Source organism: Dipteris shenzhenensis, chromosome 16, assembly GCF_047967505.1.
Source record: "Dipteris shenzhenensis isolate YYH24624 ecotype China chromosome 16, Dip_SZ_1.0, whole genome shotgun sequence".
NCBI classification, from domain to species: domain Eukaryota; kingdom Viridiplantae; phylum Streptophyta; class Polypodiopsida; order Gleicheniales; family Dipteridaceae; genus Dipteris; species Dipteris shenzhenensis.
Window position 1 is genome coordinate 19,489,755 of NC_141611.1, and position 15,142 is coordinate 19,504,896.

Genomic DNA, 15,142 nt, shown 5'->3' on the forward strand with positions numbered 1-15,142 from the left:
ATTGACGGCCACAAAGCTTTGCCCCAAATTATAGTCGAAAAGCATGTATGGATTAGAAGCTCTCTCTCTCTCTCTCTCTCTCTCTCTCTCTCTCTCTCTCTCTCCACCACTGTCCTGAGGTTGCCTTCTCCCTATCCTCACCTTGTAAATAGACTCAACTATTGTCATTAAACCTCAGAAAGAAAGTGTCAGGGAGAATGAAGAGCTTTCTATTACACAAGGACAAACCTTAGAATAAAATTGTAAGGGAGAAATGAGAGAAATTTTGTTACGCATTTAAGGGTTATTTTCTTTATAGGTCTCTTCCTATGTCACCAAGGTGTAGAAGATGACACAACACGCTTTGAAAGGATGGAGGATTCCCTTAAGAGGGGTGACACATCCCTATTGAGGAGGCGACTACCTTGGTGTTGGCATTAAGAAATTTAATATAGTATTAAATGGAGGCGCAACAGGAATCATCCACTTAGGTCTTGTCTCAGTTCAATGGTAAAGACTCTTCGATACACGATGCTTTTCTTGCTTTGCCTTGCTTGCTTCTACTTCCTTGGTTGAATAGGAGACGTTACATGGCCTTCCATGGACGGATTCACTTCCATGGACGGATTCACAAATTTTATGTTGATGATTGTGCATTGGATAGAGGTGACATCATTTGCATTTCTCTAGGGGTCTCTACTCGGATCACTTTCAAGTGGTCTTGACGTATTTTGAGCCATGTATGAAAGTCCATTCCGTCAAATATCAAGATCCTTTGTGTGCAGAGGAGGGCCTCTCAGAGACAATGTTATAGAATTAGGTCTCTCATATGCAAAGTGTTGTGTCTTCACCTTCAGATGTGGTAGTAGTTCTCTTTGGTCTTAGTGTTTTTAATAAATTCATTGCTAGTACAAGAAGACATGAAATTGGTATACGTCAATAGCGAGCAACCCTAGTAGTCGCAGGGTCTCACTAGCAAGCACTTTTGGATCAGAGGGTTGAGTATGCCTTTCATGGGAGTTTTTTTGGATTCATATGGGAGGGAGACATTAGGGAAAATTCGGACTCAAAAAGGGCCTCTTGGATTAAGATTTCAAGCAACCCCTTAGTCCTGAGATTAGGGAATTAGTCAATAGGACGGCTTGTGCATTGAAAAATGGAGGAAACCACATTGGCCTCTCACTGTTGGGGAGACCTCCCTTAGTCTCTTGTTCCCATTGCCACTTGGAGCATTTGCTCACTTGGGAGATATTAACTTTCCTTTTGAGTGGTCCTACTTACTCTCCCTCCCCTCTTGGTGGGCCTCAAATCTTGGGGAACATACTTTTTCCAAAAAAATGAAAAATTTCCAAAAGTATCCCCACTAGCATAACTAGAATGCTTGGCCAGTTGCTAACTATATGGACTATTGTAAGTAGCTAATAATAGGTCACTTGATCTAATGGCTTCGAAAGTTCCACATGGCTTCACAGGATTTTAGAGTTTCATAAAGCGCTCTAGTGTTGGCCAAGTAAACACCTCCCTAAGTCCTTTCAAGCTATTCCGTTCACCCATGCCCTTTGTTTGTGCGAAAAGGGCTCGTTGTGGTGTAGAAATCCAATGAACCTCATGCTTCTCTCAAGCTATTCTTGTGCATTCAAGTCCTAGGTTGATTATGATGATTACCATTCAACACTAAACTTTCATCCTCAATTTGTTGGAACGAAGACTTAAGAGCACCACTTTCCACTCTCTTGTCTTTGCACACAACCTTGCATGCATCCTCAATTTCCTCAAATTGACGTGCTCAAATAAGTTCCATAGTAGGAGATTATTCCATGAGTACAATGTCCATACCCCCCGCTTGTTCTACATCACCAACATGATCTTATAGCGATGTTGATGCACATCACTATATGTATCGTAAACTTAATCAAAGTAGGCTCTGCCAAGCACCTCATGTAAAGGCATGCAACCATCCTTCTCATGCACTAGATCAATAAAACAACATTCGTCAAGTACCTCTATTTGATACCCACTGTCAAGAGAAGAACTAGACATGGAGTCCCATACCTGATCAATATCAACATCATACACTCTAGTGGAATCCATGACATCTAACATAACATCATGAGCGAAGCAACATGACCAACGAGCATGCCCAAGGTAGACTCCACGCAAGAAGCATGCTCAAGAAGTGAAGAAAAGGATTAAATTTTGATAATTAAATTAAGATGACCAGCAATGAACATAGCAAATACTAGATTCCATGCATATTATCGCACTTTTTATGTGTGTACATCCGTATACTATAGTTCTATGCGTCATTTCCCATATATAGTATGTATATCATTTGCATATGTGGATGACATAAAGAATTTGGTATCTCAAAAGATAAATTTGAGGTTAATAAAATATAAAATTTTTTGTATGCATACCATGTCATAGCGCGTCTCACTCCATGTCATAGATTATCTTGATCCTATCATAATGACAAAACGTCCAAATTGGAGTTTGTGAGAAAAGTTATGATTGGTTTAATGTTGGGAAGAAGTTGGACATCTCGAAGAGGGAAACATAATGTTCGTCTTGGCCTATATTGTGCTCAGCTTGTGCAAACACCCAAATGTTTTTCCGTTGGGTCCCCTTTCTCCTTTCTAGGTGTCTGGCTTCTCCGAAGACAATCATTTGGGTGTGCGTTTGGGCACAATATAGGACTTGGCGAGACACTTTGTTCTCCTCTTCGAGTGTTCAACGTCTGCCCAACCTTAAATTAGTCATAACTTTTGCTCCCAAACTATGGTTTGGATTTTTCTTATGCCATTCCCGTATGAACAAGATGAGCTGCAACATAGTAGGATATTAAGTGATATTTCAAACCTGGGAGCAAAATTTATCATTAATTTATTATCGATCACAAGAGAAATCAAACTAATCCTTCATGCATGGGGCATTCACTATGTGAAACTTCCCTACATCTCATGTGTTCAACAAACTGGATTTGAGTACTCCTTATGTTCAATATGTATGTATATTTTTTGTAACTCATAAGAAGACAAAACCCGTTCTATTGAACCCATATGCTATCTTTCATATTGCTTAGTGAACTCCTCGAGCTTTCATGCAAACCTTGACTAATCTCAACACAATATATTAAAAATGATGTAGGAAATGTTTTCACATAAGCCATTTTTTAAATAAATAAAATTTCAAGAAATTATAGAAAATAACAACCTAATAATTATATCAATCATAAAAAATAAAATTGAGCATAATAAAGTATTACAATTTTATTTCTATCCATACCATTTCGTAGTTCATCATGTTCCCATCGAAATAGCATAAGAAGGGTCCATATCAGAGTTCAGGAGACACTCCCAATGACTCTTTTTAGGTATGGAAAAAAAATCTCCAGCTTGAAATAGACCAAGCATCCTAAATGAAATGAAGGAAAGTTTTTCGTGAACTTTTTTAGCATCCTAAAAAGTATGGATTTTTTTTCACATGTTTATAGTTAGGCCTTAGCCATATATATGGGTTACATTAAGACATTAAATTTATGTACATAGTTTCTGGATACATTTATTTGTATATATCAAAATTTCCATCCACACCATGGTTGAGATATCAAGGATCAAACATGAGATTTTTTAATGGAAAAAGCAATTAAAAACGAGCTTTTTATACATAGATAACTTTGGCCTTCTACACGAGTAATGATCTCAAAAGGCCCAAAAACCCAACAACAACTGTAAATATGGGTATGTTTTAACCATTTTTCAGAATCCCATATGAGAAAATAGGGCAAGTGCAGGAGAGTCCGCGCTAGCGTAGACTCTATCGAGTCCTACGAGTCCTAGCCCGGACTCTAACGGGTCCCCGAGTCCTCACAGGTGCCCTATTTTCCCATATGTGAGTTTAAAAATTGTAAGAAGGTACCTGTGTTTATAGTCTTTTTTAGGCTTTGAGCTCGTTTCTAGTATTAGGAAGTCTAAAATCTGCATCTATAAAAGTTCTTCTTGTTTTCAAAGAAATTAAAGCCCAACGTTTTTGCCAGATGATTACTAGATACTTATTCCCTTTACTAATAATTTTTCATTATGATTTTGAGGGATTCATTAGAGGAATCAAGGTCACTAAATACAATACCACATTAAAAGAGCTTATATATATAGCTTTCATTACCATATATATTGACGATGTGATTGTGCTCATGTTGGATTAAGGGTTTGCCAAATGCTCATTAAAGGAAGAAACTTAATTTAACGGGAATATTTTTGCTAACTTTTGTCAAATTTTAGTTAATCATAAGAATAAAGTTTCCCTTGAATTTGTATGCGTGGAAGTGGGGATGTCAAAAAAGCTCACAATTCTTATTGATTTCTCTAAAAATCTCACGACAAAAAGCTCACAAAAAAATCACACCCCATTTTAGTCCATAGCAACCAATTTGACTAAAATTTCCAAATTCCTCTTTCAACAAGTAAGATCTCGAATTCAAAAAACTAATTCTTACTTGGCAAGATCTTAGCACCTTCCATGCTGAATAAATCTTTGTTAGTATATTTGTATACTTGATTAGTTTGCCTTAGCAGATACAGATTGCATGTAATTACACAATGGCTAACACATTGGAGGGGGTTCTTTATGACATTGATAACTTCTTCAAAGAACTTTATGCTTCCAATAACTGTTTGTTCTTATGTATATCTTATAAGCTCAATTTCCATGTATCTCCTACTGCACTTCGAAGCATTGTTAGTTCGTTCTGTCAAGTATTTGTCCCCACCTATGTTGAGCAAATTGGGAAATCATGGGATGCATTTGCTAAAGCAAAAGGTTATAATGACCTTTACCCTTCTTTTTCAACCATGGAAGAGAATATTAGAAGTGTTCAAACATTTGATTTCTGTGTTTCCCCATGTGATTGCCTCATTTATGCAATGATTGTTCATGTTTTCAAATTCAAAATTGAACTATATTATGAGAATTGGCACACAAAGTATCAAAAATTTGATAGTGCAAATGGATTGCAAAAAACAAAGACAATGGAGTTTGTAATTAATGGTGCTAAAAAGACCATTTATCCTTACACATTTCATAAAGAGTTCAACAAAAAGAAAGTATGGGGAGAGGATATATTACTCTTCTTAAAAGACAAAATTGACAACCAATACAATCTAACAATTTCAAATATTTTTTCGTCATTTCAAGGACATTTCATCACACCGAAGCTATCCATCACTGCCATTAAACAAAAAATATATGAGATAAAAAGAATTAGAAAGGTTGAATCACATATCTCTTTATATGGAACCAACACTAGAGGAGACCTTTGCTCCAAAACAAGAGAAACTAACAACAAAATTTTGGGCAAGAAAAGGAAGGTTGAGATAACTCTAGAGAAAAATGTTAGTGTAAAAAAATACAAAGCATTGTTCGGTGTTCCTTCAAAGAATGTGAAGAAATATCTAAAACAAATAAATGACACACCCATAATTGCATGTGTCGTGTGAAATAATGGTTTTCAAAAAACAAAGCATTTATTTGAAGAAAGAAACATACATCCGGATTTCATCTAAAAGAACAACTCCTAGCTATGCCTCAAAGTCAAAGCACAGAGAATTTGCAAAGAATGCAACAATGCAATAAATGAGAATATTGTGCCTAAATTGTTCACATCATTGCATATAAGAACAAATGAGGCATTAGAAAAAGTAAACAAGTTAAATGATGTTGAAGAAAGATTGGTATCCCCAAGAGTAGCTTTTGCTCAAATTAGAGAGCTTACACATGATGGACAATATGGTTTATCGGGTAGTATTGTAAATGTATTAACTAATACATCTAAGATATAAAAAATCTTGCCACGATTTTTAGATGATGAATCTTCTCTAACTTAAAAAAAGTTAGAGTATAAATCAACTTATCTTCTTAGAAATGTTCGTCCACATATCCTCATGGATGTTTTGAATACACTTCTGAAGACACCACTCTATAGAGCTAATAATATCACTATCAATAAAGAATGGTATGCACATTTCAAGGAGTTAGAACAACAAGGTGAACTATAATCAGATACACAAGACATTGAACATAATCACGCTATGGAGGAGGAGGACATTGACACTGATACACTCGTGTACAATTTGATTTTTGCTAAGCAAGTAGTGGACTATCAAGTTGTAGCAACATATGTAGCTCCTTGTGAAAATCAAACAGCTTTAGGATTATTTCAAGATAAAGATTGTGAAGAACTAAATTTTCCAATGCTATACTATGGAACCTTTTTGTATTGCAAACTCTAAGCTAACATACTTGGATATTGTGAAATGGGAATTATTACACCAATCTAAAAAGCCTGCCAAAAACATTCCAAACCTTTTTTTCAAAGCCATAAAAGTTATGATAAAACAAGTAATGCAATCTATATGGGTCCGCTTAAGAAAAGGAGTGTTGCATAATAGAACTCTCATTGTTAAAGATGTCAAATTTGACACCAACATAGAGAACATCCTAAATTCAAGGATAGGATTTAAAGATTTCCAAAATTTAAGGACATCACCAGACCCAAGGAAAAACTTAGAAAAGAACTGTTTGCCATGATGAGCTAGGACCACCTGCTCTTTTCATTACTTTCTCTTGTGCAGAAAGATTGTGGGACCCTTTGGTCCATTGCCTTACAACTAACTCCTCTAACTCAGCAACACTCACTTCATAAAGTTTGAACACATTAGTTCGACGAGCTGTCAGGCAAGATCCAACAACATGTGCTCGATATTATGTACACAAGTTAGATAGCATGTTGCAACTACTTTTAAAAGAAAAATTAATTCTTGGATTAGTTGCAGACTATTTCTTCATCCACTGAGTTCCAAAGCAGAGGAAGTCAACACGAATATGGAGTAATTTGGGTAAAAGATGCACCTATTTATAACCGCAATACCATCAAAGATTCCAACATTACATGTGACAGAAACTTATTGAATGACAACATGAGAGAAATACAAACACACAAACACACACATAACATGTTTAAAGAATAAAAGAACTAAATGCAGATTTCATGATCCTAAACCACCATTATGGAAAACAATGATACTAACTCCATTAAATGATAACATAAAAAATCAGTTGCAAACAATTTACAACAACATTAGTTTAAAGTTAAATGAATTGCCGCATAACAATGACATAACAATGCAACAATGGCTAGATGATTTATGTGTGGACAATTTGACATATATATTAGCATTAAGGTCAATGATTACTAAACCAACTCTCTTTCTCCAAAGAATTCCCAAAGACATATACACAAATACATTCAATATTGTGGCAATCAAACATGGACATTCAATACATTTTAGACCCATATGTAGAAGCCTTATATTGTACATCCTACATTACAAAAATGGACAACACTATAACACAAAGCTTGAAACAAACAATGAAAACATGTCTTCAAGAAAATTCCACAACACAAGAGAGGCTCCATCGAATTGGAAACACTTTCTTGCATGCTCAGCAAATGTTTCCCTTCCCCTTCATAGGAGCACACGAGATTTTAAATTTGTAAATACAAATGAAAAAAAAAAAAGAACTTTTTTGTTGAAAAGAAGGAGCAATTGCAAATGCTAGAAGACAATAGCACAAATATTGCATGCACTTTAATAATTTAAGTACACAAGTTGCTCCAATTTGCCTGAAGTGTGTCTTGCTCAGTACGCCATTGAACACAATCACAACAACAATTCTATCCAAATTAGAAAATCACCAAAAATTCTTAGATTTGTAAAACTCAACAAAGTGAAAGACCCAACCAATTATTTCCGTGAGAAGATGAGAAATTAGGAAAATTCGAGTCATGGGAGCATGCATACATGGCATTCAAAGACATTGTCAGCAAGAATGAACAAAAATTCAATTTTGATTACAATTCAATTAAAGAAAAACTCATTGAGGCTCATGACATTGAAGCCGAAGAAGACCCTCAAAATAACATTCCATCACATGAACAACATGACAATGATAACATTTTATGACATCCGCCTTGATATGCCCCTACTCAGAAAATAGTCAAAATGAAAGGACTTCATCATCACAATAAAGAAGAACATACTTATGTCCAACGAGGATTATTATAGATAGCTCTAAAGTCTTAATACCTATAGCAAAGAGAACTCTTTGATGACCTAATGTTGAGGAAAAGACTTCAACTAGAGGAGCATCTCCATCTCTTTCTTAGAGGTGGCATAGGAACGGGGAAGACATACCTCCTTGTGCTTATCATGCTTACAAGGACTTTTGCACAGTTACATTCAAGACATTACTGCAAAAGATTTGGAGCTTCCCTTAGCCTTGCTTCTTGCATACACTGGTAAAGCAACATACAACATTAATGGGTTCACGATTCACTCCGCATTACATTTGCCCACTCACTCAAAAGATTTAAGAAGTTTACCAAAAGAAAAGTTAGACACACTCATAGCGCTATACAAACAAGTGCAACTGCTTGTTTTGACATCGACGAGACTTCTTATGTGTAATTTGGCCCTCACATTTTTATAGTGACATTTTGTACAGTAATTTCAATGTTAAGTTTACTATCAATATATGAGTGCTTTGATCTCAATTTTGGTGTACATACTCTTATATTTATTATCTTTCAAATGACCAAACTTGCGGTCCAAAATTATTTTAGAACCCTTAGAAATGACGTTCTGTAAAAACGTAGGTATGGAAAATTGTACCAAGGAGTCGGTGAAAGCGTTAGTGCAAGGCTTGGTAGCAGTTGGTATGGTAGTCAGTATATATGTCAATATAGGGGTTGATATATATCGACATATATACCGACTACCATACCGATTGCTATTTTGATGTCTACACTGACACCTTCCATACACATGCTAGTGGGCAAAAGAACCACGGATTTTGCAGACTTGAGAATGCGTACTCTAAAAAGAGACCACGAAAATACTTTAGGGGAGTAGATATTATTACGTGTGGTGACTTCTACCAAGCTAAACTAGTAAAAGATTCTTGGATTTTCAAAAAAGAGAAAGATACCCTTGAGAGTATGGCATCTACTTATTGGCATACAAAACCGAGACAAAACCAAAGTGTTACGAGCTTACCACCACAATGAGACAAAACAATAATACATTTATAAGTGCATTGAATTTATTTAGGAAAGGAACACATACACAAGATCAAATAGAATTTATAAATTCAAAATGCATCTGTGAGGTTCCTAAAGACCATACCTTCCATACCTATTTTACACAAACTCCAAAATGAGTAGTCACAATGAGACAGTGCTTAACATCGTGCAAGGGAGGACATACATCTTAAAATCAAAAGACCATTTCTCTCAATCACTTCCTGAAAATTCGAAGATGCTAGAAGATCCTAGAATCACAAGTGGACTTCATACATCCATAAGAATTAAAGAGGGTAAGCTAATAGAATTATGTTTTGGTAATTTAAATCAACAAGATGGACTGGTCAATGGAGCAGATGACATTTTCATGACTATGATGTCAGATCACAACAAAGACATAGCGTGGATAAAATTTTCTAGAGAAGAAATAGGAATTCAAACAAAAAACCAAAATAAAGAAGAATACAAACCACATATAAATAAAACATGGACACCAATACATAGAATAGTAAAATAAGTGCAAATCGGGCCATCGAAAACAAGCATTCTTATGAGAGAGCAATTCCCAATTCAACCACAATTGCAAGAACAATACATTGAGCACAAGGTTTAACGATGGACAAACTAGCATTCTCTCCAAAAGGTGTACAAACACATGGTCTTGCTTACACTACATTGTCTCGCATATAAGACATGGATAATCTCTACCTCACTCACCCACTCTCAAATAATAACTTTGTTGTAGACAAAGATGTCCAATTCGAAATGAGAAGGTTGAATATGACTTCAAGATGGGAAACTATAGAAGAGACCAAATTCAAAAATCATAAGCCTCATAACATTATAATAGCAAGTTTAAATACAAGATCAATAGTAAAGTACAAATCAGACATTATGGCAAGTGAGAGTATTATGAATGCAGATATTAATTGTCTTCAAGAAACAAGAACTTCTTCACCGACAAAACACTTTCGATCAAGCTTCCAAGTTCTCTCAAATTTTGCAAGCGTGGGATCATGTACTTTATTTAAAAAAACAATTAAAGTTCTAGAATATCAATACCACAAGCGTCAAGGAATAGAAATCACTGAACTTAAAATTGTCATCAACCAACAAAATTACATTGTATTCAACATTTGTAACCACCTTCACATAAATACAATATGTTCATATCGTACCTCCACCAAATCATCACAAACTAATCAAACAAAATACTATTATTGTACTTGTTGGTGATTTCAACATTGACATATTGCAACAAACGCCACAAAAGACAAACTTATGCAAAATGATGGAAAGTTTTAACATGCAACTCCAATTCAAGGAGCCTACTACTACAAGATATATATCCCATGTGGATCATATATGGGCAAACATAGATACAAAATCTACAAGTGCAGGTACAAGGTACGCGTAATGGAGTGATGAATCAATTACATATATTTACAAATAAAAGCAATCACATTTATTAGCAATCAATTTCACTTTTCTTAAAAAAGTATTACACACCATTTTTCGCCACGTGGCCCCCTACTATTTTGGTTCTCTCTCTCTCTCACGGAGTTTGCAAATCATTCGTACTTTCCTATACACGGGCTTCCATCACATGTGTTGCAAATTAATCATTCATTCATCTTGACAATTGTTTTCCTTTGACACAACCAATTGAAGGGAGTGCTCACGAGTATTTGTACTCACTTCTTTACATATTCTTTACATAAATAAACAATTTAAGTAAAAGCACATTATCAGAAGAGGACGGTGCCACCTTGTTTGAAAAGATAGCGATAGCAATAGCAAAGGAGAGAGGGCTGCATGGAAGCAAGAGATGCACGTCGCCTTCACATTCTACACCACCCATCTCTCTCTTTCTCATCCTCTCCCCCTCTCCTCCCTTCCATCTGCACATTCTTGTATTTGGGTCCCTCCCGAAACCTCTTTATCTTCGCTTCGACGTATTCTTATGTACATGTTGCTCGAGCCTGATCGAATACCAGTAGATTCTTATTCTTACGAGGTTGGCGCCCCTGCCCCCTTTTTCATTGTTCAAGACGATCCCGGAGGTCTGTCCCTAGTGTGGAAGAGAAGAGACCGAGAACGAGACAGTCAATGCAGCTTTCAGCATGCAGAACACGCGTCAAGGCCTTAAATGTTCGATTGCTAGCATGGCATACGAAAGCAGGCTGTGACAGATGAACTCACACGTATTCAAGCCTACAGTTTGCCTGTTGTTTTGCTTTATTGATTTTGAGAAAGCGCAACATTGATTCCACCTTCTTCATCTTCCAAGTTCGTTGACATATCCCAATATGTTTGCTCTGTTAAGCTCGACAGATCCGAGAAGTGTGCCAAAATCCAACCATCCTACAATATTCCTCCCTGACAGTCATATATCTCACCAATGAGAACTTCTATACCCCTTTACATCTTGCTTATTTACGTAGAGGGGTGGAAGTAGAGAAGCCCAAAAATATTATTAAACGTATGCTTATTGTTTATCAGTAAGAACAAAGTAAAGTAAGATAACGAATCCCAAGCACCCAAGATGGGCGAATTAGAATTTGTGGTTCCATGGCCCTATTTGACCAATGCTTGATTGGTTAGGATCCCAGTGGTGGGGACTTGGACATCATCTACTCCATGGCAGGGGGATGTTTTTATCAGCACTCCCTCGATAGAGGAGTGCTGTAGGGGAAATATTTGATGGGATTTTGCACATGTTTTGTGTTAAAAAATTAAATCATACTGTTTTGTTTTTACTATCTATCCTTCTAGTTGTTTCTGGATTCTTCGTAGGGTAGGCACTCCCTCATACGTACACATATAACTCAGGCATTAAAGATATGATATCATTTTCTCTGGATTAAACGCAGTAATAATGTGCTTCTGTGCTGAAGAGGCACTCAAGTGCAAATCTTCGATTGATGAATTTAAGCATCTTTGCTTGGCAGAAAATTCCAATGAACCACCGTTGAGCAATATCATCAACTCGTTATCAAGCAAAATTCTACTTGGAACCATCTTTTGGGGGCAAGGGGTTGAGAAACTTGAAACACCTGAACAGGAGCATTCTAAGGTCCAGTGCACACTTTTTGCAACCGAATTATTTGTGTTTCTGATATTCTTAGCAATGAGACAAAGTGGGCTGTGATTTAGAGTAGGTCTTTACCCTTTTCTAATCATGAAATTTACAGGTGGAGGTGCTTCGTGCAGCAATAGGTCCTCTCAGTGGTCGACCACACTTGTTTTGTTCGGATTCATGTTTGAAGAGATACTTGTATTCTAGAAATTGGAGCATAAAAAAGGCCAAGGTTATGCTGGAAGACACGTTAAAGTGGAGGGCATTATATAAACCTGAAGATATCAAATGGGTAACTAGCTCTATACGTGTTTATCCTTGCCATGTGTGACGCATGCATACTATACTTTACTGAAAATTTGGTTAAAAACGACGTGATAGTTTTAAAATTATGGCCCAATTGAAAACTTTTATAACCATGGCACCTCATTGGCCTTGGTCCTTGTAACTTTCACACTGCATAAATGCTCTACCCCTAAAACATTTTAAAGAAGATGTTGGCTCTTTTCCAGTCACGTGTGTGATTCTTCTTCAGTTTGCCTAGTCAGACTCTTATACTATTCTATTTGGATGTAATAAATGCTGTTTTTTCGAAAAGATGGAAGTGACTAATCAGACCTTATATTAGACTCGTGGTTCAGAAAATTGGTGCACACATCGCTCAATAGCTTTATTGCATTTTCAAGTATCTTTTTTCCCGTATATGGAGCTCTTTTATGTCGCTAATGTCCAGAGGAAATGGCTCTCCTTCCAGTTCTGGGAAAGTGACATGACTTAGAACTATGATCATTATTGTTTGAATTTATTGCCATTTGACTGTTTAGATCCTGTACTGTTGCAAAGAGATGCACCTTGAGCCTTAAGCTATGTTCTGGCTCAACCACCATAAAAGTTTCAATATTGGATCGATGCTTATATAATGTGTATATGCATAATTGCTTTATTGGCAAAACGTTTCCAAGTTTAGTCTATCGAGGAACGACTAGGGCTAAAATGCTTGGAGAGATCTCAAGCTTCTAGGTTCTCCTGGACTAAGGATAGTGATCTTCTGAATTCTGATAAAGTTCTGCTGCATGCAAGGACAAGCTCTGTTTACTATACATCCATAGCTCTATACGAGAGATTCTTCAGCTACACAATTTGGATTGTGATGTCACTTTCTGAGCTGTACTTATGCTTAAGAGTAGTGGTCACATGGATACACATATTTTGCACTTGAGCTGTATTCCTGTGAACCTTATCTATGCAGCAGTAAATTACGCATTATGCTTATTGTTTTTTCTCATCCACAAGACTATTTACATCAGCACGTTTTTTTTCCATGGATTTATTTTGTATTTCCAGGAAGATGTGGCGGTAGAAGCTGAAACAGGAAAGATGTACAGAGCCAGTTTTGCTGATAAGCATGGTAGACCAGTCATTGTTATGACTCCAGGAAATCAGGTTCCTCTCTTTCTGCTCATGTCAGGCAGTCCACCTAGGAAGGTTATTCATTCACATGACAGTTTGGGATTTTTTGCCACAGAACACGGACTCCCATGACAGACAATTGCGACTGCTGGTTCATACAATGGAGAATGCCACGCTTCACCTGCCTGCTGATCAAGAACAGTTCGTATGGATAATCGACTTTAAGGGTTGGTCAGTTACTAAAGCCGTTCCTGTCAGGACAGTTCGTGAGACGGCACAAATATTACAAAATCACTATCCAGAGAGACTAGCTTTGGGGATTTTACTGAATCCTCCAAAGGTGTTTGAATACTTTTGGAAGGTAAAATTTGTCAAATGTTGATTGATTTCATGGATTCCCTTTCCCAACCTCTCCTTCAAAGGGCCCACTTTTCATGACATGAAACCAATATGAAAGTAATAAGTCAAAGTGTTTCCATTTCCTATGATCTCGCCAGCATACTTGGTGCTTTCATTTTTTGAGCCATTCAATGCATGGGAATTGTGAAATAACCTCGCTCTCTTCTTAAGTTTCTACACTGGTGGGACATGTGAGATTCAGTGGGGCTTGTTCAAAATTTCGCTAATTGTTTTACATTATCTGGATTGTCTGTGTTTTGCAGCTGTGGAAACCTTTCATAGATCCAGCCACTTTCCAGAAAGCCAAATTTGTCTACACAAGTAATGCAAACAGTTTGAAAGTTGCGGAAGACATTCTTGATAACACGAGCGTGAAGTTAGATTTTGAGGGCCAATATAATCACATAGAGTATAGCCAAAAAATGCGAGAAGATGATAAAAAAATGGCATTGTTTTGGGTACAGGCAGATACTTCTCCTGAGCATGTGATGAATTGTGTTTCCTTGACTGAAAGAAGAGAAGACTTATAATCACATTTTCTGGAGATGGTGTTAGTGACTGCCCGTGTACATGCCAGTTGCCTTGTTGCATGCAAGAGGTGTGTTGCTTTGTGCACAAAGAAGTCCTTGCTCCTGCATAAAAGTAAAGTCTGCAGAAATATTCTTAATGGAAAATCCTCCAGATTGCAGGTAGATGACTCTCATATGTAATTACAAAGCAACAGTCTCATTTCAGTCAATTCGATAGACTTTCAAGAGACATTTAGGTTTTCTTTCATAAGAAGTCAATCAATGCCTCTTAATCAAATTCAGGTAGATGGAAGACAAAATCAGCAACCAATGGTTGAAACAAAATGGTTCAGCCTGAACAATTCTCACTTTTGCTGAAATTTGTTAATTATTGTCAACGTCAAGCTAGTAGCTGCATAGTCACTGCACTTAGTCACATATTACTTTGTTATTTTCATTTTCAACTTTAACTTTTCATTTTAAAATCCGAAGAAGATTTTCATCTCTATAAACTTGTTGAACATAAATGATCATAAAATCGCAAGAACCAAAGGGCCCTTGCAAGCCAAAGAGAGTAAGGAAGATTCTCTCTCCCCCAACATGACCCTAACAATCAGTAGATGCAAA

At 36.6% G+C, this 15,142-nt stretch overlaps 1 protein-coding gene across 1 annotated transcript; it reads left to right on the plus strand.

The window, feature by feature from the left end:
• Positions 1-11,087: 11,087 nt before the first annotated feature.
• Positions 11,088-14,698, plus strand: LOC147892664 (uncharacterized). The gene is made up of 7 exons (XM_087386762.1): positions 11,088-11,192; positions 11,283-11,322; positions 12,070-12,194; positions 12,313-12,489; positions 13,542-13,640; positions 13,723-13,968; positions 14,270-14,698. The coding sequence occupies exons 1-7, from the start codon at positions 11,088-11,090 to the stop codon at positions 14,534-14,536; spliced, it is 1,059 nt and encodes a 352-aa protein (XP_087242888.1). The 3' UTR covers positions 14,537-14,698.
• The last annotated feature ends 444 nt before the right edge of the window (positions 14,699-15,142 follow it).